The following is a 27,957-nucleotide window of genomic DNA, read 5'->3' as shown; positions in this document are numbered from 1 at the left end:
TGCTCACAGGCCTCAATCAGGAACAGCTTCTTTTTTTTTTTTTTCCCTTTTTTTTTTTCCTCTCCTTTAAAGTCACAAATTATTTCAAGATCTGGTAAAAATACATGCACAAAAGCAGGCTCTGCTCTTTTCCAGGGGATTTTGCTCTGCGAGGGAAGAAAGGTCTCTACAGTGCGTTTGAATCAAAAATGAACATATGCAAGAGGGGAAGAATGATACGCTTCAGAAGTTCCCCTTTTTTTGTTGAAAGGATTTCTCTTAAACAAAGAAAAACCCCACAAGCCTAATCGCATTGCACTAGGTGCTGCACAGAGCCCGTTCGTGCTGCAGAGCGAATATTGAGCAAGCTCCAAAGCTGCCCAAAGGAGGACAGAGGAAGGATAAGCGATTTGGCTCCGGTTTCGGGCTCTCCAGTTGCTATCCCACTTGTCGACCTACAAAACTCCTCCAAAAGCCGGGGACGAGTGCTGCCGGCCACTTTTGGGTCATCCCCATCCCCTGTGCCCTCTCCAGCCTGGGTGGGTGCAGAGCAGGGTCCCATCCTTGGGGGATGCTGCTGCCCTCCGGGGAGTATCATTCCCACCTCTCTTCCTTTCCAGCCGGGGGAAAAACAACCCATAAAGCCCCCTCAGCATTTCTGCAGGAGGGTGAAACCCTTCTAGCAGGGCGGACACCTCCGAGCATCGCGTCCAGACACGCATCTTGAGATGCTGAGGCCAAGGCGAGGAGCCCCGCTGGGAGCACAGGGCTTGCATTGCACCTCCCAGCTGCACCCTGGTGCCCCGCCAATGACCTGGGTTTTTAAAGATGCCATCACGCCCACGCTATCCAATTACTAGGAAACAATTAAGCTGACGGTGGACCTCACGATCACCATGGAAAAAGGGGAAAGGGAACCACCTGCTCAGCGCAGAGCCCGATTTCTGGGGATGATTTGTAGCCAAAAGGCACAGTTTTTGTCAAACAGGAGCCACGATTTGTTTTTCCTGTTTTTTTTTTTTTTTTTTTTTTTCAACTAAAATCATCCTGTGCAGTTTCTGGCTCCCTTCTAAAACTGTTTGAAAATTTCATAATGAAACAAAAGTTCTAGAAAGCACTAACATTTCCCTGCCCTGCGCTGAAACTGTCAGTTCCCTTCACCTCCAGTGCTGCTATCCTCATTGGAAAAAGTCGGTTCTTTCCCAAAACTTAACCCTTAACTTTGGAAAACCTCTAGGAAAAATAAAAAAAAATAAAAAATAAGCCATTTGTGGGAGATAATCCACGAGAAAATAGCTTCAGAAAGACTCAGCAGTGGTTAAATGTCTATTGCTGCTGTACCGAGGGCAGAAAGGGCTCAGAAAAATGGGGTGAAAGGGGACTTTTCTGCAGAGCACGGTGTCCCCCATCTGAGCCTGTCCCACCTGCGCTCATTTTGCAGAGGTCTGGCGGCACGAGGCGACGCAGGCACACACGCAGTGATTTATTCGGGGGCTCTGGCGTGGAGGCTTTGAGCAGGAAAGCACTGCACAACTGCACTAATTGTCTGCTGAACATCTGTCTCTCCCCTACTACCGCGGGGCCGGATGAGTCCTCCTGCATAGCCGAGGATTAGCACGGGAAAAAGATTTTGTCGACTGCGTGATTTTGGATGGGAGGAGGGAGAAAAAAAAAAAATCCTGCAGATTCCCCTGGAGTGAAGAGTTTTAGGCGAAACCACTCAGGGGCAGGAGGGGAATTTGGCAGTTGAAGCCAGGGAACTTGTTGGAACCAGCAGCGGGCACTTACCATGGACTGCAGGCACAGGCAGATTGAGCACCTTGCTCCAAACCACAGGGAGCAGCAGCATCAGTCCCCCGCTCCTCAAGTGACACAAGGGCATCTATTACCACCCGCAGGGTCCTGTCCTCCTCCCACCCAAGCCCCTCTCTCATTTCACCACAGCCATAAATGAAACTTGGGAAGATTAACAGGGCAAAACTGTGGGGAGGAGAGGGGCGCAGCTGTGCTCCCCCCGACCTCTCATCCACGTTTGGTGACAGGCACTGGGACTTGGAGCAGTGTCAGCAGGCACAGAGCTTGTGCAGGGCTCCCTGCCTCTGGACTGCAGGTTTAAGGAGAGCTGAAGTGGCAAAGCCAACTCCATCGGTGGTTTTCCAGCGACTCCATTTACTCAGAAGGAAGGATATTCCCTGATGGCACCAGAATTTACAGCTTTTATGGATAAACTACTCAAAATAAACTTCAAGGAGGAGGAAAACAAGATGGAGCTTTACACTGACAACCCGCACCGGTGGCAAGGGCAAATGATCTAACACCAACCACACTGTGGGCATGTAAGAAAGGAGAAAGTTCAGCCTCGCCTGGTCTGCTTCTCCTTGCCCAAAAGGCTAGAAAAGGCCAAAAAATCATAGGGCTACCAAGTGAAGAGCGGTCCCTAGGGGAGGGTCTGCAGCCTCTAGGAGGACACTGGCATCTCCCAAAGCTCCCTCCATGGCCAGGGACAGAGGCAGCAAGGGAAGGGACCAGGACAGACTCCTGAAATACTTCACCCCCAAATAAACTGGAGAGCCTTCTTTTAGGACAGCCCATGGAGGGGACCTTGAACCTGAGGCAAATGAACTGGGTGGTGGGGATGTGTCCCTCGTCTTCGCTCTGCATCCCACCAACCTCATCTCATGGGCGAGAGGAAGAGTCCGTCCATCGTTGCGTGACAGCTGCCAACTGGTGCTAACAAGGCTCGTGGAAACCCGAGTGCAAAAAAAGCCTGACAGAAGCCGAAAAAACAAACCAGCAAAGAGCAACAAATTCCCTGCTGTTTAATTAGTGCAAATGTCTTGTGAGCTGGGAATCTTTTTTTTTTTTTTTTTTCTTTTTCCCCCTCCAAGAACATCAGGGGCCAGAAACTCACACTGTAACGCAAACAAAACGTCCCTTAAAATCAACTGGTGCTTTTGGCCAAGAGAAAACTGTTGGGATTTCCAAATATGGCCCCTGGGAACATCAGCCCAAGCATTCTTGGGAAGCATCTCGGAGCCTGAACTGTCTCCCAAGAATAAAAACGTTCAGTCCAGCACGACAAAAGAGCCATCACATGACAATAACTATCACACAGGCGCACAAATTAAGCAATCAATCAAAAGTGCAATACCCCAGAAAACAATAGCGAGCGGTGCACATCATACCGGCGATGGGTGAGCAGACCTGACCCGCGATTGCCTCCCTTCACGCATGGGCTATTGTGTTCCCTTCTCCACAGACATCACAGCAAGCGGGGGTTTCTTTAGTTTTGGCCTTTTTATCAAAGCGTGGGGAGCAGGAACCTTTCTTGGAGAGAATACAGGTATCCGTACTCCAGCGAGAAAGCATTTGGTCTGGGCTCGGCCATCATATAAATCAATGGTTATTCCGCGGGGATGTGACAGAGCAAAAATTAGACGTAAAATTTGCCAGACGGCGAGAAACGAACTCAAAATCATTGCCGTCTACTCTCAAGTCGGGGAAGGAATTCCTGCCTTAAAGGTTCAGGATCGCGTGCGTGTGCGTAGCTTAGCATAATGATGTCCCCTGGGCAAAAGGAGAAAGAAGGATATTTAAAGCCTCCCGCCACTTCTCCTCTTCCATCTATCTAATTGCACCCTGCTGCAAACAGACACCACCTCTGCCCCTCTGCACACTGAATTAGGGGCTTTGGGGACCGGCCATGGTGCCCCGATGGCACTGCCACCCCCACCCTGCAGCACCCGGGGGCCCCGATGCGTTCACGAGCAGCTCGGGCGTACGGCTGCGTGCTTGCAAGTGTATTTTAAAAATCAGACCCTGCTGGCAGGCAGCTCGCAGACAGCGAGCGGGGCCAAATCCCATGAATAAATTGCTTGGAGCGAGTGGTTTGACGCGCCATTATTCATAACTAATGCAGTCCTAGTAAACAGAAAATGGAGGCCAAATCTGCCTGTATAGACGCCACTGACCTCATCTGTTTTCATCCTATTTGGTGAGTAAAATCAGAGCAGAGGAGAGCTACCGCCATCCTCTAAAAGGGGAAATGGATGAAAAGCACCTCCTGCTTTCCCTACAGCTAGGGGACGAGGTGAGAGTCTGGGCAGCGAGGACGTGAGCCAAAGTCATGGTTAGAGCAGAAACTTGGTCTCACCATGGACAACCAAAACCAAACCACCACCTCTCCAACCTCTTTCCCAGCATTACAAAAATCACTGCTTGCATGACCCACAGATAAAACAGAACCGGTGGAGGAGATGTGACATCTACACCCTCCAAAGAAGGATGGTGTCCTCCCTTTTCCCAGGAAGCACCTCCAAGCCATCACAGCGGTCAGGGTGCTGAGCTCCCACCCAGCCAAATGCCCGTGTCACCCCGTTCTCCTCAGCTCTGTGGAGGTGTTTCCCCTAGCTGTGCACACCAGGCAGCCAGAAGGAGTCGGGACATCAGAAGATGAGGCATGGGCAGTGGCAGGGGAAGTCCTCATGGGCAAGCACAGACCCACCAGCCACAACAACTATGAGACACCTGCAGCAGCTCAAGCAGAATGAGATCAAGCTGATAAAGTACATGCTTTGGACACCTAATAGGGCCCCGAAAGGTTGCTCACTTTTTGGAGAGCAGGCAAGCTGCAGTGCACTTCACTGCCTCTCCACAGCCCAGCTTGAGATAGCCAGTGGAGTTAAAACCAAAACAGAAAAAAAAAAAATAAATAAAATAACAACAAGGAAGGGAAGAGGGAGCAACCAGCCACTCTTCCACCAGCACAGCGATTGTGGGCTGCCCGGTACAAACATCAGCCAGCTGGTTAAAGCAAACACAACTCATGTGGTTTCACACAGCAGTGACCAGCAGAGTCACTGCCAGGGCACATTCATGAGCAGAAAACCCAAGTGCAGAAGGGAAGAGAGAGCTCCAAGAAGCACGGCTTTGCTGATGCTGATGCAGCCTCCAGAGCAGAAACTGCTTGCAAGAAGCTGAAGGCTACAAACTACGACATGGTTGTGCTGTTTCTGCTGTTTCTTCTGCTCTTTAAAATTATATTTATTTCAATTTGGGCAATACATAGTAAAATGGTGAACTTGGTTGTGATCACTCTTCCTTCGCTTCCTTTCCCAAATAACACAAATTTTAAAGACATTTCAGCTGCCAGCTGTTTCCACTGTGAAGATCCCAGCTCAGCTCCTCCAGAATTCACCTTCGGGGAGAACTGAGCCATTGACCTGCAGGCTGCAACATTCATCTTCAGTGCAAAGGGAAATACTTCTGTAAATGACAACAAAAATTTATTGCTCTGTTTAGAAGTTACAGCCCATTAAAAAATTGCCCTGATCTGAATCATTGACTTCTCAAAATAAATACTATTCTTTCATCAATAAGCTCAAAAAATAAGCTAACCACAAAACCCTTTGGAAAAAAAGAAACATAAAAATGATATCTTTACACATTAATAACATCTATTGATCTAACTGTAAGCATATGTCCACATACATAATTTCACCATATCGCTCATCAATAATACTCTACACTTTTCGTATTAAACTCTGCTATTCCCATGAAACCAAAATCCTAAGTATTTTACTAAAAAGTCCCTTGCCATTTAAATGCACAATAGCTGCATTTGAAAGTATTAGCACTAGAACCATATTTAGTCACGCAGACCAATATTAATCATTCATAATGTGAACGGGGCAGAGTTGTAGGAATGTCAGAAAATAAAAGTGTTTGTATCTGTATTAAAAGCAACAGCATTTTTTCTACTGCCTTTCACTGCGCTCTTAATTATGTCTGAGAACCTGAACTTCATAGATGGCCAAAATGACATTTCTGAAGAAAAGGTATTTCGCTCTGGAGCAGCAGATGGGATTATAAAATGCTGGCATGGGCCAGTTTCTTGCAGAGTGACCCAATATCGCCTCTGCAAAGAAGCGGCGTGCGTCCCCAGCCTGTTGGAAAGGTCTGAATGCTTTCTGCACGGAGGCAGCCTGCTGGAGAAGCACCTCGGTGTTTTGGATGAGGATTAACGTACTCTAATCTGTTTATTAATGCTTTGAAGAGGGCTGAGCAATGAGGAGGAAAAACTGGCAGATGACAATATTATTTAGGCTAATCAAGAACATGATGGATGGCAGAGACCTTCAAAGCCAGCAGCAGCACGAGGCAGCGAGGAAGCCCGGCGTGTTGATAAATGCACGGCACCGCTCGCTGCAAGGAGTGTTTTGAACTAATCACACACATTGCTGCAGTCTAAATTAGCTGAAACCGGCCAGCAAAGTGATGTCAGCCTTCGCTCTGCAGCCACTGCTCAAACAGCAAACAAAATGTTAGGTTATATACGAAGGCAGAGGATTATAAAATACGTGATGGTGTAAATCAGCGGCGTGGCCTGACCTGGAACGCTCCAATCAATTCTGGATATCCTGCATAAAAAAGACAGAGGAAAAGGGTTTCTGCTCAGAGACAGGCAATAAAAGCAATGAGATGTAGAGAAAGAGCAGAGTGCGAGACGGAGAAGTCGGAGACTGTAATGAAAAGGAGGCGGGTAAACAGGAAGAGGAAGGAGGGGTAGGGAGCAATGAGAGACGGCCGGTGAACGTTTCTCCTTACCCTCAAATATCAGGAGGGTAGAAGAGTCCACAGAACTGAAAAGGGAAGGCACTTGGGGCGGATTTATTTACACGCGTGGGCTGTGCTGCCTCGAGCATCGCGCAGACCCAAGGCAAGAGCACGACCAAAACGCTCTGAAGGTATCTCAGGTGACCTGATGGCGCACGGTGGTACCAACACCTCGTGGGGAACAGAGCAGGAAAAGCAAGGGAAATGTCACCACCGTGGCCAGCACGAGGTCCTGCAGACTAAAGCCACATCCAGCCAGGAGAAAACAACCCGCTCCCCGCAGGAGACCGCTCCCAGCTGGGCACAGCCAAGGGTCAACCCATGCCCTGCAGCAGGCAGGCTCCTGCTACACCTCCGAGCTGTGTCTAGGTGGTTATTGACTTGGGTTCTCTCTCTTCCCATGCCTCCCTCAACCCTGGGTGGGGAGCGTGGCTTCCAGGGCATCTTTAAGGGCAGCCACAGCTTGGGGTGGGGAAACTGAGGCAGGACACCCTGCCGAGTGCAGGGCCATCGGGATGCTCCTCCACACCATGCTCCCCACATCCTCCCTCTGCAGCCGAAAGCCCTTGCACGTCTCTCCATCTCTCCCCTTCCCGTTTTTCCGAGGCCCGGTGATTTCCCAGCTGATGAACACATTACCACCTCATTCGGCAACGCCTTGGAGGCGCTCACGTTTCAGGCCCCGGCGAGAAAAAGATGAAGTATGAAAATCCCTTTCCTTTCCAATCCAGTCCTCCCCAGCACTGGCCAAGGAGCTGATGCAAAGCGCCTCGGAAAACACACAGAAAACACCGGATGCGAGAGGCCGTGCCGAAGTCGCACCATATGCAGGTGTCAGGGAAAAAGGTCTCCTGTCTCCCACGCCAGGCTGCTATCTCCATCCCACAAAGCCTGCCCGACGGGGGACAGGACCAGGCAGGGAAGCAGTGCAGGATGCGACCTGGCCCCCAGCCTTGCCTGTTTTAAACCAAAAGTCACTTTAATCCCAGGCACGCCCGGGGAAAGCGTGGTCCCCTCTGCCTGCCCTTGGAGATACAGGCACAGGGGCAAGGCGTGGGTCGGGACAAAGCTAACCAACAGCCCAAAGCATCTCCTGGTGGCCTGTCTGTCTGCAAAGAGCTGTGTTTTTATCAGAAATGCTGCAGTTAAAACTCATGATGCACCAAGAGCTTTCCCTGCTTCCACAGCCAGTGGCTCTGGATGCCCCATTTGGGGCATTATTTAGGAAAGCACGAGACGAGCACCCACAGCCATTGGAGAGGACCAATGCTCCTTAGAAAGGGTCGCTCACTCCTTCCCCATTTCTCTGGTCCAGGATGAGCAGGCTCTGCCTTGCCCACAGCTGGCCAGATCTTCCAAAGACACTTGGTCAACCCAGTCTCACAGCCACACAACACTGGAAGAAAATCACGCAGGCACAGCTGGCACAAAAGAAAACAGGACAGAGGTTTGTTTAGCAGCGGTGGCCCAGTCCCTGCCCATTTGACATTTGCTCCAAACCAGTGAACTGCACGGCGTTTGAACTTTTGTTTAGACAGATAAGCCTGTGTATTTAGAAATCCTTGAAACTCATCCATCTGCAAAGACAGCAACTCCCGATAATGCAAAAGCTCCAGCCGGGATGCTGAGCTCAGCAGATCTCTCTACAAATGATTCCTATTAAAGTAAAAAATTACAATGCAAGCGTCTATTAGACAATCCAAGTCTGACATAAAAAAGGAATTAAAAAAACATAATATATTCATGACAGCCATCTTTATAGACCACTGAGGAGCCCAGACAAGGCAACAGGACGCGCATTTTTCATCGCCTGCCTGGTTCCCCAACCCACCCAGAGCAATGCACTCTGCATCCTGCCTGGCACAGCCATCCTGGCGGGGTCTGCCCTGCTCCTCACCACCTCTGGTGATGAGACCCCCACCTCCTCACCCAGCATCACCCCTCCTGTGAGGAACGGTGGTCCTGGAGTGCAGCTTGAACCTTCTTCACAGTGTCACACCTGGGGTTCATTGCCCCAGGGACACGAGGGAGGATTTTTCAGGGAGTCCTTTGCATCTCTGAAAGCTTATGGCACCTTTTTATTTGTTTCCTTTCCAGCCTCAGTGCTCCTAAACCACTGCCTTAGGGATGTGGGATGTGCACAGGTCCTGAGCTGACTGGTCCAGCATTATCAGAGCACCAAGAAATTCATCCCAAGCAATGGGTTTAACTATTGGTCCTGGTCCCACCAGCATGAGCAATGAGATACGGCTATCGGGGCCAAAGGAAAAGCCACACCATCCCAAACAGGAGCCTGAAGATGGGCGGAGGGCAGAAAGCTGAAGGAGAGCCCTCCCTGAGATTTCTCCGGAGGGTGGGAATGCCAGGGGGAGCCTGTCATCATCGTGTCCTCCTCCCTCCTGGCACCTGGGCAGCAGAAACACGCTCAGCTCCCAGCCCCCAAAAGCCTAAACCAGCAGATTATCACGTTAACGCTTCAAATGTTTAATTTCCTGCTACGATTACATCGGGTTTACAGCAGGAGAGGCGGGAGGGGGAACAATCTAAACCCCGGGCAGCTCCAGGAGCGCCGTCCTCCCCACGGGCTTCTGCCCCGCTCCCCGAAATGGGGGCTGGATGCGGCCAGGGGAGCCCCCTGACTGCCGACCTCTCGGGCCAGCAGCGCGGTCGCCCTCCATCCCGCTGCTAAAATGAAAGGTCCCTTTGTTCGGCGGCTCCGGAGATCTCCACAGCGCTGCGGAAACATTTACCGCGATGCTAGAAAAACAAGGCAGCTGGTGTTTGCAGAGCAAAACGGTACCCGGCTGCAGAGAGGGGCCTGGGGGGGAGCACGAGGAAGAGAAAGGAGAGAGAGGAGATGGGGTAGGAGGAGGATAAAAATAGTGGAAGCAGGGAGGAGAGTGGGTGAGAGCGCGGGGGAGTGATGGAGAGAGAGAAGGAGAGGTGAAAAGCGCAGGGGGGAACTGGGAGAGGTAGGGAGGGAAGGCGAGAGCACAGGAACGGTGGAAAGGCAGTGGGACAGAAAGTGAGGGCGTGGAAACGCAAAGCGGGAGGGAGAGCAGGAAAAAATTGCTCGGGAAGCTTCAAGCTGTGTGGCACGGAGCTGCCTCTGCTCCATCCATCAGTAGATGTGGCTGGCTGAACCTGGCAAGCTCATCCCGTGTGCAGGAGGTGGATGAACAAGGGAGCCCTGCGAGTGCGAGGTGGCTGCACAGCTCGGACCCATCCCTCCCCTTGCCCAAAGCCATACAAAAAAAGCACGGCACTGGCTCCGTGGCATCCCGCTCATCCTGGGGAGGGGACAGGGCAGGGAGTGCCAGCTGCCCATGGGGCCGGGATGCTTTCTGCTCGGTGCCTTCCCCAGCAGCCACCCACGAGTGCCATTATTTATAGCTTGCTGCCTGCCTGCCCCCTCTGCGCACCGAGCTCCGCTCGCCCTTGTGGACAGGGAAGGAGAGGGAAAGGACCAGGCTTCAGGTCAGGGCCAGGAATAGCTGCCAGCGGCCAGAAATAGCTGGTGCCATGCTCGGCCCCCGGTTCTTCGAGAACCGCTGGATGGGAGCACAGTGTTTCCAAGATTTCAGCCCCGGCAAGGACGGGATTGATTTCTCCTTCGACTCATGTTCCGCCCCCGCTGCCCCCCTCAAGGCTGCTCTCCAGCTCCAAAAAAGCTGCTGGGTGGAAGGAGCAGGTGGGAAGGGCAGGAAAGCAATCCAGCGGCGGGGAGGGGACGACTGACCTCCGGAAAATGTGCTGGAAAAGCAAGCGAGGCAGGTCGCGAGGAGGGACGGGTTTCAGCACCTGCTGCCGCAGCCCCCGCCGCTGACCTGGGAAGGGGCGGCGCAGGGGAGCAGATTCCAGAGGATTTTGGCAGCGCACGGTGATCAGCGCGCACTCGATGACTCCTTCGGGTGCCTGCGAGGAGCTCAGCACATGAGATCAACGTGGCCGGCGTGCAAGGCACGGATACCGTCACGTGCGCCCGGCCGTGCCCCCGGGGAGGCTGCGAGCCTCCTCCGCGCCCCGGAGCGAGGTGCACCAGCCCGCGTGTCCGCTCACACGTACAGACAACTGGCGCATCCAGCTCCCACCTGCAGGGCTTCGCTGGCTGCCTGCAAACCTCCCCGTGCCCACCTTGCTCCTCTGCCCCGAGGCAGGAGGCCCTCACTCTGGCTTGGCCATAAGGTTTGAAGAATGCTCCTCCTCTATCCTCCGTGCGCCTTTTCCTCCAGAGAAGGCTCTAGGAACCCTCTATCCAAACTGAAACCAGCAAACAGCCTGATGGGAGGAATACCCTACTGCCCTCCCCTGCTTTATTTGCTTATCTCAGGGCTGTCCTCCCTGGTCGCTTGCTGTTTTTGGGTGCCGAGGAGAGCCGTGTAACCGCACCAGTGAGGAGCAGTGCAGGGAGACAGCCGGCCCCCGGGAAGCCTCCAAGCCCAGGATGTGCAGGTCGGGGCTGCGGCACTGGGAGGTCGTGCTTGCACAGATGGGGAGTGGGGAAGGGCCAGAAAAGACAGAGAGAATAAACAGAAAAATAAAGGATGCCCTAAGCAGAGAGAGGAGTAGGAAACACGTGGCGCCGGTTCAGACCTTTCCACCTTATGCAAAAATACACACGCACGCAGATATTTCTGGGGGTGCTGGCACAGGGCTGGTGGACATGATTTCTGCAGGTGTTCCCCATCACCTCCAGCTGTCCCATCCTCCTAAGGTGGCTTCATTGCACACAGTGTGCAGGGTGGCCCCGAAATTTGCTGACTACTGGGCACTGCTGTGAGCACACAGCAATCTGCAGCATGCACTCAGGGTGGGGGCAATTTGTGTCCGTCTGTCCATGCAACACCAAAGCTGGGCCCAGAGCCCATCTGCTCCCTCCCCAACCACATTCAGGGACTGCAGGAGCTCCTTGAATCTCCTCCTGTTTGTAACATACCCCAAAGCTCAGCACGTGGCTGATCGAGGACCTGTAGAGCAAAGGCTGAGCAGCATCAGCGCGAGCAGAGCCACGTCCCCGCGGGGCTGGAATGAGAGCAGGGAAGTGCCCAGGTTTGTGCTAGCAGCCATCTGGGGCAGAGCCAGCCTCTCCTTCACCCCGGCGTGCAAACCTCAGCCTCTAGTTTCAGGGGTGTTTTTTGTTTAGTAAACTACACTCCAGCCTTGGAGGGCGAGTCCCTAAATAAGCCGAGTATTTTTGGCCGCTCTCCCTCCAGCCTAGGGCTGCCCTTTGGGAAGCGCACACCCCACAGCCCTCCCTGCCCTGGTAACTGAATAGGCTGCCGCTCCTCCGGGCCAGGAAAAGGATTACAGGACACGCTTTAGGGCTTGAATTCACAACCTTCAGCCCTCTAGAGTGGCAGCAGCACCGTGGGGCTGCGAGCTCTGCCCTTTGCAGCACGGGCACCCCGTGCTCGAGCTCCGGCTCTGATCCGGGGCAGAACCCAGCACCCCTCCGGGCCTCGGGCAGCTCACAATTAACTGCTTTGGAGGTGGCAAGGAGACAAATGACTATAATTTACAAATAGACTTTATCTCAAAACGAGCGCCTTACCAACACCTATTGATTTCCGCTCCCCCTCTGGAGAAGTCTCTGCAATTAAGTTGTCACATCCCTAATACCCACGTAAAAATGAGCCGGCACCAGCGGCTCCCAGAAAAACTCACCCGCGCAGGATTACGAAACCCAGCTGCTGAGCTTCCTTTTTACCCCAGAATTAGCAAGAGTTCAAATTTATCTCGCTGTCAGGTGGCAGAGCTTTTATCTCCATGGGCAACGCAAGGGGGAGAGCAAGTTTCTTGGGCTTGTTTCCTGTTGATGAGAGCACTGTAGCTGTTGCAGAGCTCAACCCCAGCTCCTGGCACAGAGGTGAGCTCGCCAGAAAGGGGATGCGGCTGATAGCACCCCACCACCCTGGGAGTTTGCATGGGGATGCCACGAAAAACCTGAAAACCCTGAGCTTCTGCATTGCCACCCAGCCCCAGCACAGGGTGGGGACAGCGGAGGGCAGACGAGGAGAGAGACAGCACCAAGAAAAACAGCAGCAGGTGGAAAAAAAAAAACTCCAGGAGCGACTACGGTGCGGGAGATTAGGAGCGGATCTATGAGATTTAACAGAGATCGGGGAGCCAGACCCAATTACATGCCACACACTCCATCCACGAGTGCCTGGCTGCGGTTCATGTCACCGACGCGGCGTATAGATTTGATAATTGCCGCCGTGCAGACGGGATAATCTCCCCCTTGCCACCTCCTGGCCCCGACGTCGCTGCAGCCGGCGTAGCAGAGCCCTGCACCGCTGTGTGGAGCTGGGAAGATGCACGCATCCAGCCGGGCACTCAGCGGTGGTGCTGGGCGCTGGGAGCATCCCACCCCTGCGCCTCCTTGCAAGGGAGAACCCTCCACCGTCCTCCCGGTGAAGCCCATGTCATTTATTGATAGTGTCCCCTTGAGGCAGGCAGGGGACTATGCATGAGAAACACTCTGCTAAGCATAATAAAAGCAAGGGGAAAAGCCACGCTCATAAAACACCACGGAGGAGAAGCTGAGAGGGGGCCACAGCCTGCTTGGTCACCTTTGTCACCTTCTGCCGCCCCAAAAGACCTCTCAGCACTGAGATTGTTTTACTCGTGGTGGGACACCCGGGTGCTTTTTGTCTGCTCCCAGCAGGACAAAGTGTCCCCCGAAACCCAACCAGCCAGGCTGGGTCCCCGCTGCAGGAGGAGGGTGGCAGGCGAGCTCCTTCCCCCTCGGGAGGTGGCAGGGAACGTCCATCAGGCACCTGCCAGCAGGGCCAATTCACTTCCATTTGGAAAATTAAAGAAATAAAATGAATCGTTTTCTTAATTTGAAAGGGTGGCAGGAAGCAAATACGCCTTGGGTCGCTGCCAGCGCTCGGAGGTCTGCTGCTGCTGGCGTGGCCGCAGGGTTTTGCTGGGGGAGACGCCAGCCACCTCTCCTCCTCTCCCTGTGGGGCCCAAGGGTCCCTACCTGGGGGCTGGGAGGGCTCCCAGTCTGCTTCCATTGCCCCCATTCTCCAAAACTGGTGTGGAGCCTGGAGGCTGGGGCAGCTGGAGTGGATGAAGCCAGGGGAGAAGGATGGCAAAGCCCCCTGTGCCCGGCTCCAGCCCCACTCCACTCCTGGACTTGGTAAGACCCCAAAGCGTTGCCACATTTATCTGACATTTATCAGGCATTTATCCGATTAGACACACAAAAATCTCCTCCAGCTGAAAACCCTTCAAGGATGCATAAAGGGGGCACCTCGTACCCATGCTCTGCCCTTTCGGGGTGCTGGTTCCCATGAACCACACACCCCAAAAACGCATTCTTTCTGCCAGGGGCCAGCCAAAGTTGCATCCCTATGGGTTCAGCTCTAGAAATGTTTCCCCTTGCCATCATTTTCATGATTTTGGGGACACGTTGGCAATGCTCATTATCACTCCCCATCTCATCTGCCCTCAGCTTATACAAACTTCTCACAGGAGCTGGCCTCGGCCAGGCTCTGCAGCTCCTGACCCTAAAGGATCTGCTCCTGCTTGGTCCAGGGAAGGGAAAAGGAGCCACCAGGAGAGGACCTGGCTCCGGGATGAGAGCTGCACCCGGGCTGCGTGCTCCCCCTCCCACAGATGCGTCTCCCTCTCCTGCAAGAGACAAACATCGTCTCTCATTGCTTTTTTCCTCTTTCCCCCAGCCCGACCAAGGCGAATCCCCAAATCCCAGCTCCTTCCTGCCAAAGACATGTGCACCTGCAGAGCAGCTGGTGCCAACATCCCGAGCAGAGCCAAGCACAACAAACGGGCTAAAGAGCCCTCACTGCACAGAGACCAGCTTACAAAAACAGCCGTATTTCACCCCAACTCTATTAAACTGTCCTGGGTTATTGCTCCATTTCCTTTCCCACCACAGAGGATCAAATGAGATTTCTGTGGCCGCACAGAGATGCTCACACGTCTTCCCTTCAGCTGCCCCTTCTGTGCTCCGCGCGGGGTGAGACCCGCCTTGGGGCGGCATGGCTTTGCATGCAAATCGTTTCTGCTCAAAGAGGAGTTTTCACGTTGGGAAAACACAAGCGGGAGCACATTCCCATGCAGGGCTACCCGACGGGGCACCCAAACCCTTGCTAGAGCCTGAGCGGGTGCTGCAAGCCCTGGCCTCCTTGCAAAGCCCAGGAGGTGCCCGCAGGATCCGACCCATCTCAGCGCCAGGCTCTTTGCACAACAATTAGCACAACTGGTCATTAGCAGGGGAACAGGGCAGAGCTGTGAGCATCCCTCCTTTTATCTGCAAACCCTGGGGTTTTCTTCTGGTGGGTCGAAAGCCCACTGCAAACCAGACTCCTTGTTTACAAGTCAGAGAATGTAGAAGCTGCAGAGGAGATTCAGGGCACGGCTCCCATTAATTTCACCAAGTTTTACACATCTAAGCCAAGAGTTTTCAAAAAATGAAAAAATAAAAAAGAGGCTTGCTTCAAGGTAAAAAATAGCCAAGAAAAATGAACTTAGCTTCCACAGGCTTTCAGGAAGAGAAGTATCTGAAATGCAACAGTTCTTGCAGGCACTCTCTGGGCTTTGCAAATAGATAAGGGTGTTTGGAAACTGAAATCATGAAAATTGCCACCGCCTGTCTTGTCACACAGTATCTGCACACACACTCGGCTCAGCCACCAGCAGTGTCTGGAGAGGAAACGCAGAGAAAAAGTCCGAGAAGTTTAATGAACTGTCGCAGCTTAACAAACTAATCCCTGCTTATGCTCACCTCATCCCAAATGAGAGACTGGGAAAAACAAGTGTGCAACATAAGGCATTTATCTCTTATCTGTATGGGCAAATAATTGAGCAGAGACTCCTGGGTCACCGCAAGGCACCGTGCGCTCCTCCGCCACACATGACCAGAGCTAAGCAAATACCTTAGAACAATTTCCCATGAAAACTTTGCATCTGTTTTCCAGAAACACTGCAGCTAAAGGTAAGAAATGTGCATGGGAGCAGCGCAGCTTGCAAAATGGTCCCAGAAAGGCGGCTTTGAACAAGGCAAGAGCACGCACGCGGCGGATTTGGTGCAGGAAGCCACTGGCACTATGGGGACCTGGTGCTGCTCGTCAGCTGGGAGCTCTGAATGTCCCCATGCCCCAAAAAAACTCGTCCTCAGGTGGTAGGGCTGGGCACAGCCAGAAGGGAACAGGCAGGTCCCTGCTGTAAAAGCGAGCTGCTCTGGAGCAATGTAAACACGTGCTGGCAGGAGGCACTGGGTAAATAGCTTGCAGCAGCACAAACACCGACCAGTAGCATTTTCTGGGCAAAGCAGCATCCAGGCTTTCAATCAAAGCTCAAGGCTTTATTTTCTTAGGCTCTTTATCATGCTGTCAGGAGGCTTTACCTCTCCCGTTTCTCTTATAAACACACGCACACAGGCTGCCTGTCCCCAAATCCTCCCCTCCACATAAACTGCTTCCTGGCCGTTCCCAGAGCAGAAAGGGGAGAAATTCATTGTGTGGAACACCAGCCGCTCTGATCTTCATAAAAGCCAGTGTCAGAATGCAGCACCATATTCTCATAACGCGGACAAGTTTCAGAAGTGCCTTCAGGACACCTGGTACCTAACCAGAAATGAATGCAATGACACCGGGCTGCTGGCTTAGCTGAGAGACGAGGTCTGGGTGTGGATGCTAAATCAGCCGCTAATCCCATATCCCAACAAGAGGCATTTCTCTTGCACCTAGGCATTGCTTTTCTGATATTGCAAAGAAAAGCCTGGATCCAGCTGATGCTGGCTTGTTCTAAAGCAGTGCAAATACCGACTACGCTGCCTGTCTGTCCCGCAGGGTTGGCATTTCGCCTCCCTGTCCTGTACCAGTTTTCAGAAATACAAAAATGATTTGTGAGAAAAAATGAAGTGCACAGGACAGCAAAAAAAAAAAAAAAGAGAGGGAGCTGGGGAAGCGTGGTGGTGGTCCCCAGAGGAGCAGCGAGGAGGGAGAAGGCGCAGATTTGCTTTTAATGCCTTCCCTGAGAAGACATCCAGCAGCTTCGTCTCAGCCCCCCGTCGCCGCTAACACAACACCCCCAAGACGTGATCCTCTGCAGGAAAGCAAAGGGGGCGACAGGATCTGCTGCCAAACCCTCGCCTCTCCAAGAGGGGGGCGAGAGGAGAGAGCGGAAATGAAAAACAAATCCCGGAGCCGGGGATGTGCCGAGGGGCGGCTGCGCCGCGGCGTTATCCCTGTCGGCAGGGTGGGCTCCGCGGGAGAGGGGATTAACCGCTGGCATCCCGAGGAGCCGGCTGGGGGGAGAGGGGAGCAGCTCCAAAAGGCAGCAGGAGGGCAGGTCCTGCTGGGATGGCTTTATCCCGGGGATGGCAGGGTTGGCCGAAGCACCGGTGGGATCCGGAGGAGATGAACCCCGCGCCTGCCCCGTCCGGGGTAGGGGGAGTGAAAGTGATGCACGTGGAGGAAGGAAGAAAGAAGGAAGAGGGGAGATGATGGCATTGAAATATAGATGAGATGAGATGGCTGTGTAGACACTTCTAAACCTACCCAGATGGGAAGACACAAATAACCAGGTCCCCACGCGCCATTAGCACATCACTTATTAATCACCCATTAATGAGCGGGCCGCAGATAGAGTCCCATCTTCTCCTACTACGCTATTTTTTTGGTGATTTTTCCTCCCCTCTCAAATTTTCTGCCAAGAAATCCCTCCTAAAGGCAACACCAGAGAGTTGTGCTTTCATTTCTCTTTTTCTTCCTTTCAACCGGAGCTTTAAAAGAAACAAACACAAGCAGAATCATCTCCACAGCAAGTTTCCCTCTGGTCCTTTTTTTACCATTTCCTCCACGTAGGACTCGCTGCACACCGATGAAAGCCCAGAGCCCCTTTGGAAACTTGCACGCAGCTTCTCTCCGCAGCTTTGCCTACAAAAGCACATTCAAACCTCTAACCTTTTTTATTCCAGGCAAATTATTTGCAAAGTGAGCACAAGCCCCCAAGAACACATTACGGCTCTGTTACTATTTGCTGAATAGCTTCAATGGGCCAACAAGTTGCTTGCAAAATTATCTGTTTTTCACCCATAACCTCCACGGCTGACTGCTTCTCATGCCATGGGCAAGGCACCAAAAGAATAATTCTGCATCGGTGTTGAAAATAACAGTACCTCCTGCCAATGCTAATGGGTTGCAAGGTATGAGTAGCCACACAGCCCTTTGCTCGGGTCAGAGATACGGCTTGCTTTCAGGATTCAGTAATAATTTCAGCAAAATCATGGCCACAAGAGATGCAGTTTTGAAAGGAGTCAAGCAACTCATCACGCCGCTATTTATAAAACTTTAAAAACAGGCGTACAAACATAAAAACACCCCCCCCACACACGCACACCACACACACTCATACACATACCACCTTATTTGATCAGACCTCATAAAAACCAGATGCTATCTTGGAAACTAACTTCCTTGGGAAAACAAACCGTCTGTAGTAAATCCCTGGGCCGGCACAGGCAGCTGCCCCGGTGTGCTGTCTGCACGAGGTTTGATGCTCTGCCTGTCTGAGGACACACAGGGGCAGCCTTAAAGCTCTCTGCAAAGCTCCTCGGAGCAGCAGGAAGCGGTGAGATGTCAAGTAACCGCTAACGGGGAGTTGGACTCGGTGCCGGGGTTCGGGGTGACGGAGGCAGCGGAGCAAAACTAAATAAAAATAAAATAAATGTGGATGTCAGCAGGTTGTCAGTGTCTCAGAGGCACCATAACAAAACGCATGCAGCGCAGGGCTGGCGGTCGAGCGAACAAAGGGCTGGGTGACGGCAGAGGCTCTGTGCTCTGTGCCTGGGGCTGTCAGCACCCGGGGGTGGTGGGGCTGGGGCTGGAGCTGGCGAGCAGGAGGGGACGTGGCCAAGGTGGGAGCACTGGGGCTGTGGGTCGCTGGCGCACCCCAAAAAGCACAGCCCGGAGCTGCCGCGTGCTCCATCGTGTTGCCATCAGGGACGTGGCCAGCATGGCACGAGCTGGGCTCCTGCACCCAGGGTCACCCCAAGAAATGGGTGCCCACTCCTCAGCGCGGAGGGATGCCTGACCTGGGTGTTGGCAAAAGGGAAAGGTGGAGCTGTCGGAGCAATCACGAGCACCCACAGCTACGCAAACAGCCCGACGAGGATGTGACTTACCTTGGCCCCCTCCAAGATCCTGTCAGAAGCTTTTTCCCAGCCCAGAGACAAGGATGAGCACTGTCTCAGCAGGGCAGAGACTCGAGCTGCCGTCCCAGACCAGTGCGTTAAATGTGTTGGCTGGGGATAGGACCGAGCACCGACAGTCACCGTCAGCCCAGCCCAGCCCACAGAGTTTGCTCCTCTGTTTTAAATCTTGCATTTATCCGTGTGATCAAATCTAGCTTTCCTGCCAACAGAAAAGCTGCTGCAGGGACCGCGGGCCAGCGCAGCCCCACGTGGCACGGTGCAGGATGCTGCTGCAGCTTCGGTCTCATCCCCCATCACGGCATCCCCCCAAAAAGCCACGCGAGCCCAGGCAGCAGCAGCGCACGGACCAGGACAGCAAGCCCAGACCCTTCTCCCACACCAAGCCCAGAGCTTCTAGCAGAGGCAGTGCAGGCTGCTGCCCTCTCTTAAATCACCCCGGGTGACAGAGAAGCCATCAACCAGCTCCGTCCCGAAGCAATCCCAGGGGCCTGGACGAGCGTCCGGCATTGCACAACCCGGCGCAGCAGCCCAGGAGGGGTCCAGCATCCAGTTGGACGCGCAGGAGGAATGCGAGGCCCCGATCCAGGAAAGCACATGCTGATCTTTCAGCACCCGAGTCCTCCTGACCCCTGTCATCTAGAGGAAACTAACTTCAGATGGTGAGGGAGAGAGGAAGGGAGAATTATCCGCGCCGGAGCCGGGGGGGAGCGGGATGCCTCGGGGCAGGCTGGCCGGAGGTCGCACAGGAAAACGCCGTGTCGGAGCCTGGACGTGAACCCGAGTGTTGGCAGGTCCCAGCCCGGTCCCCAAAAGACCTTCCCTGGCGCTGCAGGCAGGAGAGGAAGAGAAAGCTCTGGCCAGTGACCTGGGAGGCGCGGGCTTTGCTCTGGGGCTCCTCAACAGCTTCCAGCCCGGGGAAGGGTGAAGGTGCTCCCAGCTCTGCCCTCCCCACCTCCAAATGCATGGAAAACTCTGTTTTTCTGCTAGTTTGCCTCCCCAGATTGTCCAGTGTGGGCGATGGAAGGAGTCTGTAGGCCCTACAGTAAATAAAGACAGAAGGGTTTATAGTCCTGTGTTTTTCAGAGGTGGGAGCAAAGAGGAGGAGGGGGGACCCACCGAGATCTCTAAACCTTTATTTCCGCAGCCTCCCTCAGACTGTTTCCTCCCATATTTTTGTGCTACTTCAAATCAGCATTTATTTTCAGAGAAATAAACCAGAACTAATGACAATAAATCCAGGGGAACTGCTGGGCAATCTCTGGTTCCCGGCGGGGACCTCCTGACACCACCAAACCCCCGAGCCCGTTCCTGTGCTGCAGGAGAGGGGCAACGGTGGCAGCAGCAGGGTCCTGGGCTCGGGGCGACTTCTCATCACGTGCAGAGATTGGATCCAGATGCAGAGAGGGGACGGGGAACCACGGGAAATCCCCAGGCAGGGGGGAACACGCTGGGGAGACTGAATTCAACTGCTGCAGGGTTAGGACCAAGGATGCTATCGTAGGATGAAGCACTGAGCGCGTCAGTGCAGGCAGCACCCACAGCCACACAAAGTCCCAGCACTCTGAGGGTACTCATGTCACACATGGATGTGTTTTCAAGTGCACAGATCGTGTTTTCAAGAGTCTCAGCTTGGAGAGCCCTCTTCCACCTCCCCAAATAGGAGATTGCAAGGGATGGGAATCTCTGGCAACTAATGCAGATGGAAAAAATATCCTAAATATTTAAGTGAATCAGAAATATAAAAAACAGAGAAGACCCTGCAACGTGTTATTTCCTGCCTATTTCCATTTCCTTCCCTATTTCCATGACGTGCACCATCTTAGAATGATCCAACAACCAAACCATCACAGGAAAACCCAGCAGCAATCACAGCAGCTTTTCTTTCCAAGCCATTTTGCAAGCTTTGGAGATACCTTTCAACACAAAACGCTTTAAAGGGTCAGCTCGAGATGATGAAAACTGAAAAATAAAAAAAAGCCAACCCCCCAAAACACAAACTCTGCTCAACTGCAAATACAGCCATGAGAACATGGTTGACCCAAACCATCAATGCCAAGTGAGATGTGAGCTGATAGCTTCCCTTGATAACCACCAGAGGCTGAGCATGTCTTTATTTTACCTCAGATCCCTAATGGAGTCTCCTAGGTTGTTTTGTCACCCAGGAGTGTATAAAATTTATTAATAAAATAAAATTAAATTAGAATAAAATAAAAAGACAAATACGTTGCAGTCACTATCCTGAGTCAAAGCTCCTGGCCACAGATCAAACGACACGAAACACACGTATTTCCTGAACAGGGCAAGACAAGTCAAAACAGCACAAAAGAGGGAGCCAGACCATGCAGAAGAGAAATGGGCAGGCAAAAACAAACAAACAAACAAATCTGTTTTCTTAGGACTGATTTCAGGAGACAGTTCTGACAAGCCGTATATTACATCAAAGGCAGGGGACATCTCTTGCCAAATCTGAGCGGCCCTGACCCGGTGCCCCCCCAGACCGAGCCCTTGTTCTAGCAGAACAGAGGGTTAAAGTCCCGATTACAGAATTGGAAACACAGTTACCCAAGAGAAAAATAAACCAATTACAAAAAAAGCCAAAAACACAATTCCAGATTATATTTAACACTCAAATTCCTCTTTAATTGCTCCAGTGTCTCAGCCAGCTTGCAGGGGAGGAGCGGGGACTGGCAAATTAGCTCCCCCCCAGCGCCGCTTCCCCCTGGGGAGCTTTCCGAATTTACATTCCCATTGTGTTCTTTAATTAGTGCATTCCTGCAGCTTTTCTGAGAGTCCCAACACTTCCAGGGCCATGGCAGTACTTTATAAATAATACGGGAATATTCACTGTATGCGCCTTGCGCTCCTCCCAGCATCCCGGTGGCTGTCAGCTTTCACGGGGACCACACACGGTCCGGAGCAGCCCACCGCTGCCAGCCTCAGAGGTGGCTTTTGTGGGGGATCCCGGTGACCTCCTCCTTCTTCTTCTCCCCACCTAGCATCTTATTTGGGGTCCCACCATCCCAAGCAAGTGATGGTTTTCCCCCAGGCAAATTGTTCTGACTTGTGGCTGTCCCCGCACCATGGTCCCCGCGACAAGGTGGGATGGCACCTCCAGAGAGGGTCCCACGGCCTTTTGGCTGTCCCATGGCTCAGGCACATCCAGCCTGACCCCAGCACCATAGTGCCATGTAATCCAGATTCCCTCACAGCCTGCTCCTTTGAACCAAGACCTGGGCAATGCCTTCCAGCCTGAGATTTCTATTGCCCTACGGAGGCATGAGATACCTTTGTGGGGACAAAAACCGTAGAAAAACGTATTTAGTCTCTAGTAAATAAGCCAACCATTGCCCAGAATTGGGGTGCAGGCAGAGCCCAGAACCACTCATTACCCAAAGTGGTGGGAAAGCCTCCAGCACCTCTAGCCACACCAAGGTTTCCCCCGTAATAACCCTAAAAACCTGACCGGGAACCAAGTCCGAAGCAAAGGAAAGACAACTCAGCCCAGCCGCACATCGCAGGCTCCAAACCAACGATTTCCCAAGCCTCATTAGGGATGATTTATGAAGGCTGACACCATCATTAACCTCTGACCACGTCCCCACTGCCTGCAGGGCACTTCGCAGCCTGCCCGGACCGTCCAGCACCACGGTGGGTGGATGATTGCAGTTTTATCCACCCCGCCAGCACAGCTGGGTGCTTTGAGGGGGACTCGTGGCACTGCCAACCCGGCCGGGAGGAATGCACCTTCCCGAGTGCTGGCTCGGGGGACGAGCCCCGCAGGCAGGCACGGAGCAGCTTGGCATGGGCAGCGGGCACTAACAACCCAACATTTGCAACCCCATCTGGTTCTGACACGTCCATTATTCAAAGGCACTTGGCAAAGACCTTGGGCAACTCGTTGCCAGTGTCGGGGTCAGTTCACAAGCTCATGAATTCCCAAACTATTCTCTGTTTGTGCTCATAGCCGAGCAGTGAATAGGATTTTGGCAAATTCCAAGCGAGCTAGTGTTTTCTAAAAACACCTGCTTTGGAGCCTGCAAAATCCCCAAAATTTCCGTCCCCATTTAAGGCACACATCTAGTCCTCCTGGAGGCTGGAATAAAATGAAAACTTGTCTGCAACTACACAGACTGACAGCACGTAGCAGCCCAGCACATAAGGATGTGAAAATCCCCTGCCTTTTAGCAATCTCCCAATTTCACGGGTGATCTTGTGCCATCACAGACCCTGAGCCAGGGGTGCAAGCTTCAACTCACCCGTCTCCAGTGGGGGATACAGGCTGTCCCCAGCCCCACAGTGACACCCTGGGGCCACACTTGCTGGGCAGGATGACAAGCAGTCCCACTGCCACCAAGGCAGCTCTCAGGAACCTCGGAGAAGGAGCGGGAGGAGGCGCACATGTGGGAACGGGAGATGGGGCTTGCTCAGAGACAGCTCTGCGCTTTTGGCAGGGCTCGAGGGCATTTGTTTTGAAGCTGTGTTTACATGCCTTTGATCAGACGTGTTTAACTTTCCTGGTGCGTGACAGCAGCAAAACAAGTTTGATACAGGGATAATGAAACACATTGTGCGCCCGTACGTGTAAACGGCTCTAACGAGGCTGCACACACCGGCCACTCAAACCACAGGCAGAATGGGGGATCTGGACACAGGGGAGATGCATCACCACGATGCCAACCCCACAAGGGAAAGCACTAACCCAGGGGTTGTCCGTGTGCAGTGTGCCTCAAGGAGAGGCAAAACTCCCTGCAGCATCGCGGGGAGCTCTTCCTCACCAGCTAAAGCAGGGGCACCACGCAGGGCTCAAAGCTCGCCTGCAGCAGTGCCCGAGGGCACAGGTATTGAGCTGCCCCCGGTTTTTCCAACCTGTGAGGATCTCAGCAACTCCTGAAGTTGGAGCTGCCTTTTGAGAGATGCTCGGAGAGCAAAAAAGAAAAGACAGCTTTCAGCGATGCTCCTAAAATAGCCTCTCCCTGAAACGCTACGACACACCTGGCACAATTATCAAGGACGTTCGTGCATATGTTTAGACCAACTGGACCACTAAACACCCTGCCGGCATTTCAAGCCTCTCGAGGCACTAAAAGCTTCCTCCCAGAGCGCCAGGAAAGCACACAGCACTGCCGGCATCCTTCAGAGCAGGAGGATGGCACCGGGGCTGCGCACACAGCCGTAAGCAAAGCAGCGCGGGGAGCTGCTTTCCTGGCAGTGCAGTGCAAAGGGCAATGCGCTCTGAACTGTCCTTGGCACGGGGCAAAGCCCTAGCACACACAGGAGCTGCTCCCACTGAGGGATCTGGAGGCTATCGTCCCGTTTTGGAGGTTAAAGGAGCTGTGGAGGAGCGTGGATGCTGAGCACGCACCGCCACCAGCTTCTGCTTGAGAGCAAACCCAAGCATATTAAATCTACCCGTGCAAATGCAGGCAGCGGGACTTTATAATACAGTCCCATGCTGACCATGCTTCAAGATGAGAGATGCCACCATTTCTCCGTGCTTAGCGCAGCAAATGACTGAAGCATGCTGGCACAAGAGGTTTCCTAATGGCATGCCACCTCGCTACGCAACCTGTCAAGCCAATGCAGGCTTGTGCAGCAGAGCTCAGTTGGCGATAGAGGGGGAAGTGAATACTCAGCTGTGATAAATATTTAACGTGCTTTTAGTCCTGAAGAAGTGTAGCACTGAGGCCATCATCCTGTAAGTGAAAACCAAGGCTGATTAATGGGGGAAGGTACTCCCATTTATGGGAGGTTAGGATCAATCCCAATTCTCAGCTATTTGTTGAATCTTTAATGCTCTTTTTCGAGAGCAGAGTTCCTTGGTGAAGGGCAGCATCCTAATAAGGCTGCTTTAACGGCACGGATGTTAAGGGGGTATAAATAAAGGCCCTCTGTGAACAAAATAATAAACAACGAGATGAAAAAGGAAGGTTTCACGTGGTCACTGCGTTTGTCTGGCTTGGAAAAACAGCTCTGAGAAGATGCCCTCTTTCCTGGAGGGTGGATTTGCCTCTTCCAGAGCCTGTCCTGCCATCGCAGAGCTGAGCTCAGCATCACCCCCAGACCCTCCTGTGCCAGGCCAGAGGAGCCTGGCTGCCTGCAAAGCGAGGAAAGCTTCCCAGGCTTTCAGCAAGCAGGTGCATTAGCTATCAGCATGCCAGGAGAGAAAAAGCAGCCGAGTGACAGCAAGGAGAAGCTCACCAGCCAGGCAAGATGCATCCAGCCAGGTCCTCCTCCACCACTCCCTTGCGTTTCCAGCCCAGCAGCTCGTGCTTGATCCTTCCACCTCCCTCCCTTCCTGCTGGGAAGATCTCCCCCACTTCTTCCACACCTCAGCCCTCTTCTCAGCCCAGCAATTTCACCACCTCCTGCTCCACCTTTTCCCTCTCTGCAGCAAGGTGGCCCCATGCCATCATCCATCTCAGCAGCCGAGACAAACCCCCCACCCCTGCCCTTTTACAGGTCTCAACCACATCCCCTCTCGTGCTTTCCAGCATCCCCCTCCAGATGCTCTCTGTGCTCTCCAACATCCATCCCCCTTTCTGCAGATCACCCAGCACGAACAGACACCTTGCATTTACAAGGTACATCCTGAGGGCACATCAGCGAGAGCATCCCCATTTGCCCCTTTTCAGGGGCAAATTTAGGGGCACCATCCCGTATCTGTCTAGTCCCATGCCCATTTCCCCTAAGAAACTGACCCCTTCTGCCTGGCTCCACCTCACCACACAGCAGGGACCGACCTGCCACCAGCCAACAAAACCCTCCCTGTGCCCCCCTGCTCGCTGACCATCCCTCCCTCTCCAGCACAAGGCACGGAGGCCAGGCCACAGCCACAAGCCTGGTAATGAAGATGAAGAGCCAGGCAGCCTGGCCACCCCTCCCCAGCTGCCCGTGCCTTTCCGCTTGCATTATTCCTCCTGCTGCCACTTGTCTGAATCAGCATCAGCTCCTTCCCAGCCACGAGCACCCGTGCTGCTCCTCTTGCCTGCAGCCCGTGTTCAGGGTGAAGAGGCACAGAAGGGATGAGGAGGTGAGCTGGGAAATGCAGAAGAGAAGGGACAAAGAGTTCACTATAGAGGGGAGTCCAAAGATGCCCGCTGCAGGATCCCACGCTCACTGGGGGCTGGCGCATCCCTGATGAGCCCCACGGATTTGGTCCAGTGTCAGCTCAGTGATGGGAGCTGAGCAGCAGCGCTGGCTTCTCCCCAGGGTGTGGGGGACACACGGGTCCTGCCACCTCGAGGTGGGAGCCCAGAGCATGCCCAGCTCTCAGAGCCTCGCATCCTCCTCCACCCTGCAAGGGGACCAAATTCAAAACCTCTTCAGGAGGAACAAGGTGATGAGGCAAGTGCCATGATCTGCCCTTGCTATCTGGCACACCTCAAACTTACTTCCCCAGGTTATCACAAGGCCTGCAGAGGGATGCTACGAGCTCTTCTCCTCTGCCTGAGCTCAGCACATTGCCCTGGGCATCCTCAGCACCTTCCTCCTCGCCATCCCAGCAAAAGGCAGGGATGCTCACCTGCATCCCGCAGGCTGGCAGAGAGGAGCTGCCGTGCAAGCCAGTGCCACTAGGATGAAAATCAGAACTGGAGAGGAGCAGCTGCATCCCCAGAGGGATGGGATTACATCCGACTGCCCTGCAGGACTCCAGATACCTGCTGCCAGGCCGGACAGACTGACCGCATAGCTCTGCCAAGCAGAAGGATGCTCCCAGCGCAGGGAAGGCACAACCAAGCCCTAGTCCTCAGCCAACCCACCCAGGTGCCCTGGCTTCTCTCCCCAAGCCAGGAGAGCCTCCGGCAGAGCCAGGCAGCCGGGAGGATGATGGAGACAGGGCTGCTGTTGTTTACAGGCCGCTGGCAATGGCGCTGCGCACCCCGCATCCCTCCCCCAGCCAGGAGCCAGCTCCAAGAAAGGAAATTACACGAGCCAGAAGGTTTGATGGAATGAGCCCATTGGGCGGCTTGAAGATAGCTATTAATGGAGAGCTTTCTCTAATTGCTTTTGTATAATCTGGGGCTGCTAGGCGGAACTGGGTAATAAATGAAATCCAATTACATTTTCTCTCAGTATTTATTTTATTAAGTAGAATTCATCAGCTGATGAAGGGCCCCTCGAGGTAATGGCTCATGACCTAGTGGAAGGCACTTTTTTTTTTTTAATTATTATTATTTTCCCCACTTGGGGAAGCAGATAATTCAGTTCCCCAGCAGAGGCAGACTGCTCCCCCCCTACATCCTCGCAGGATGGGCAGGTCCCGGGGCAGGGGTCACCAGGCAGGAGGGTCACAGGGTGCCCAGGACCCACCCTGCCTCTCCAAGCAGCATCCCTGCTCCTACTGCTGGAGGCCTGATGAGCACAATAGACAATGAAACCTCACCTTCATAGCCCTGGGCAAAAAAAGAGATGGATCAGTGGTGCGTAACTTGCACGGTGTGGTCCAGAGTGATGCAGCAAAGATTACTCCCTCTGGGATGGAGCAAGGTTCAGTGTCTTTTGGCCCGTGTCTGCTTTACTGGAGGCTGCAGATTTTGGTGCCAGCACCATTTCCCTTGGATCAATGTGCTGCACAGGGCAGTGCTTTAGCTTACAAACTTTGGGCTAATAGAGGATGCGCTTGGCTACGACCCAACAGGCTGTGAGCACCAGGAGCTCAGCTCCATCAATCCCTGCTCTGTGCTCCAGCACGTCCATAAGGACCAGCCTCACGCTGCCCTGCAACAAGGCACCCAAACCATCCTTGGGAAAGGAGCAGTGCCTTAAGGACACCAAAAGCATCAGCCCTGCAGGGACGCACCCAGCCAAGCCTTGTGCCACTGCTCAGATGGTAATGCCAGAGGACAGGGCATGCTGGTGAGATTTAGTAGTGGCATCGCTGTGATGCACTCTGACAAGGGTTTGGGGGAAGGCAGAGGTGGCACTGCTGGAGCACAAAACCCAGACACTGGCACCAGGGTCCTTTTTTGGGGACAGGGCAGCAGCAAAACCCCAGCACAGCGCTGGCTGGGAGCAGAGCACGAGGTCTCTGCTCAGTTGTCCAAGCTCCAGCTGGCATCCCCATGGGGCCAGGGTAGCCGGTATGGCACAAACCCCTTCCTCCTCTTCTCGCAAGCAGAAACGTGGCTGTTGGCCTTTTCTTCACCCCTCTTCTCACCCAGGTACTGACTGGCGCT

General features: G+C 53.4%; 1 protein-coding gene and 1 long non-coding RNA gene across 12 annotated transcripts in view; both read right to left on the bottom strand.

Moving 5' to 3' along the window:
• The window catches only part of CNTFR (ciliary neurotrophic factor receptor), a 171,249-nt gene that overhangs the window by 92,281 nt on the left and 51,011 nt on the right, over window positions 1-27,957 (bottom strand). Inside the window, exon 1 of one of the 11 annotated variants that reach the window (XM_068666986.1) lies at window positions 23,038-23,206. The exons of 5 other annotated variants lie outside the window; for them this stretch is intronic. In XM_068666986.1, the coding sequence (XP_068523087.1) occupies window positions 23,038-23,181 (144 nt within the window). In that variant the 5' untranslated portion in view covers window positions 23,182-23,206. Of the gene's footprint in view, window positions 1-10,333; window positions 10,405-10,728; window positions 10,875-18,751; window positions 19,132-19,432; window positions 19,457-23,037; window positions 23,207-27,957 lie in introns of those variants that run through there. 5 more of the 11 variants (XM_068666993.1, XM_068666990.1, XM_068666988.1 and 2 more) reach the window with 5 other exon arrangements.
• Window positions 28-10,321, bottom strand: LOC137848086 (uncharacterized). The gene is made up of 2 exons (XR_011091172.1): window positions 6,115-10,321; window positions 28-5,244 (listed from the first exon to the last, which is right to left on the bottom strand). It is a non-coding gene; the product is annotated as an uncharacterized lncRNA (long non-coding RNA).

Source organism: Anas acuta, chromosome Z (assembly GCF_963932015.1).
Source record: "Anas acuta chromosome Z, bAnaAcu1.1, whole genome shotgun sequence".
NCBI classification, from domain to species: domain Eukaryota; kingdom Metazoa; phylum Chordata; class Aves; order Anseriformes; family Anatidae; genus Anas; species Anas acuta.
Note: the sequence above shows the minus strand (reverse complement) of the source record. Positions and strands in the feature narration are given on the sequence as shown.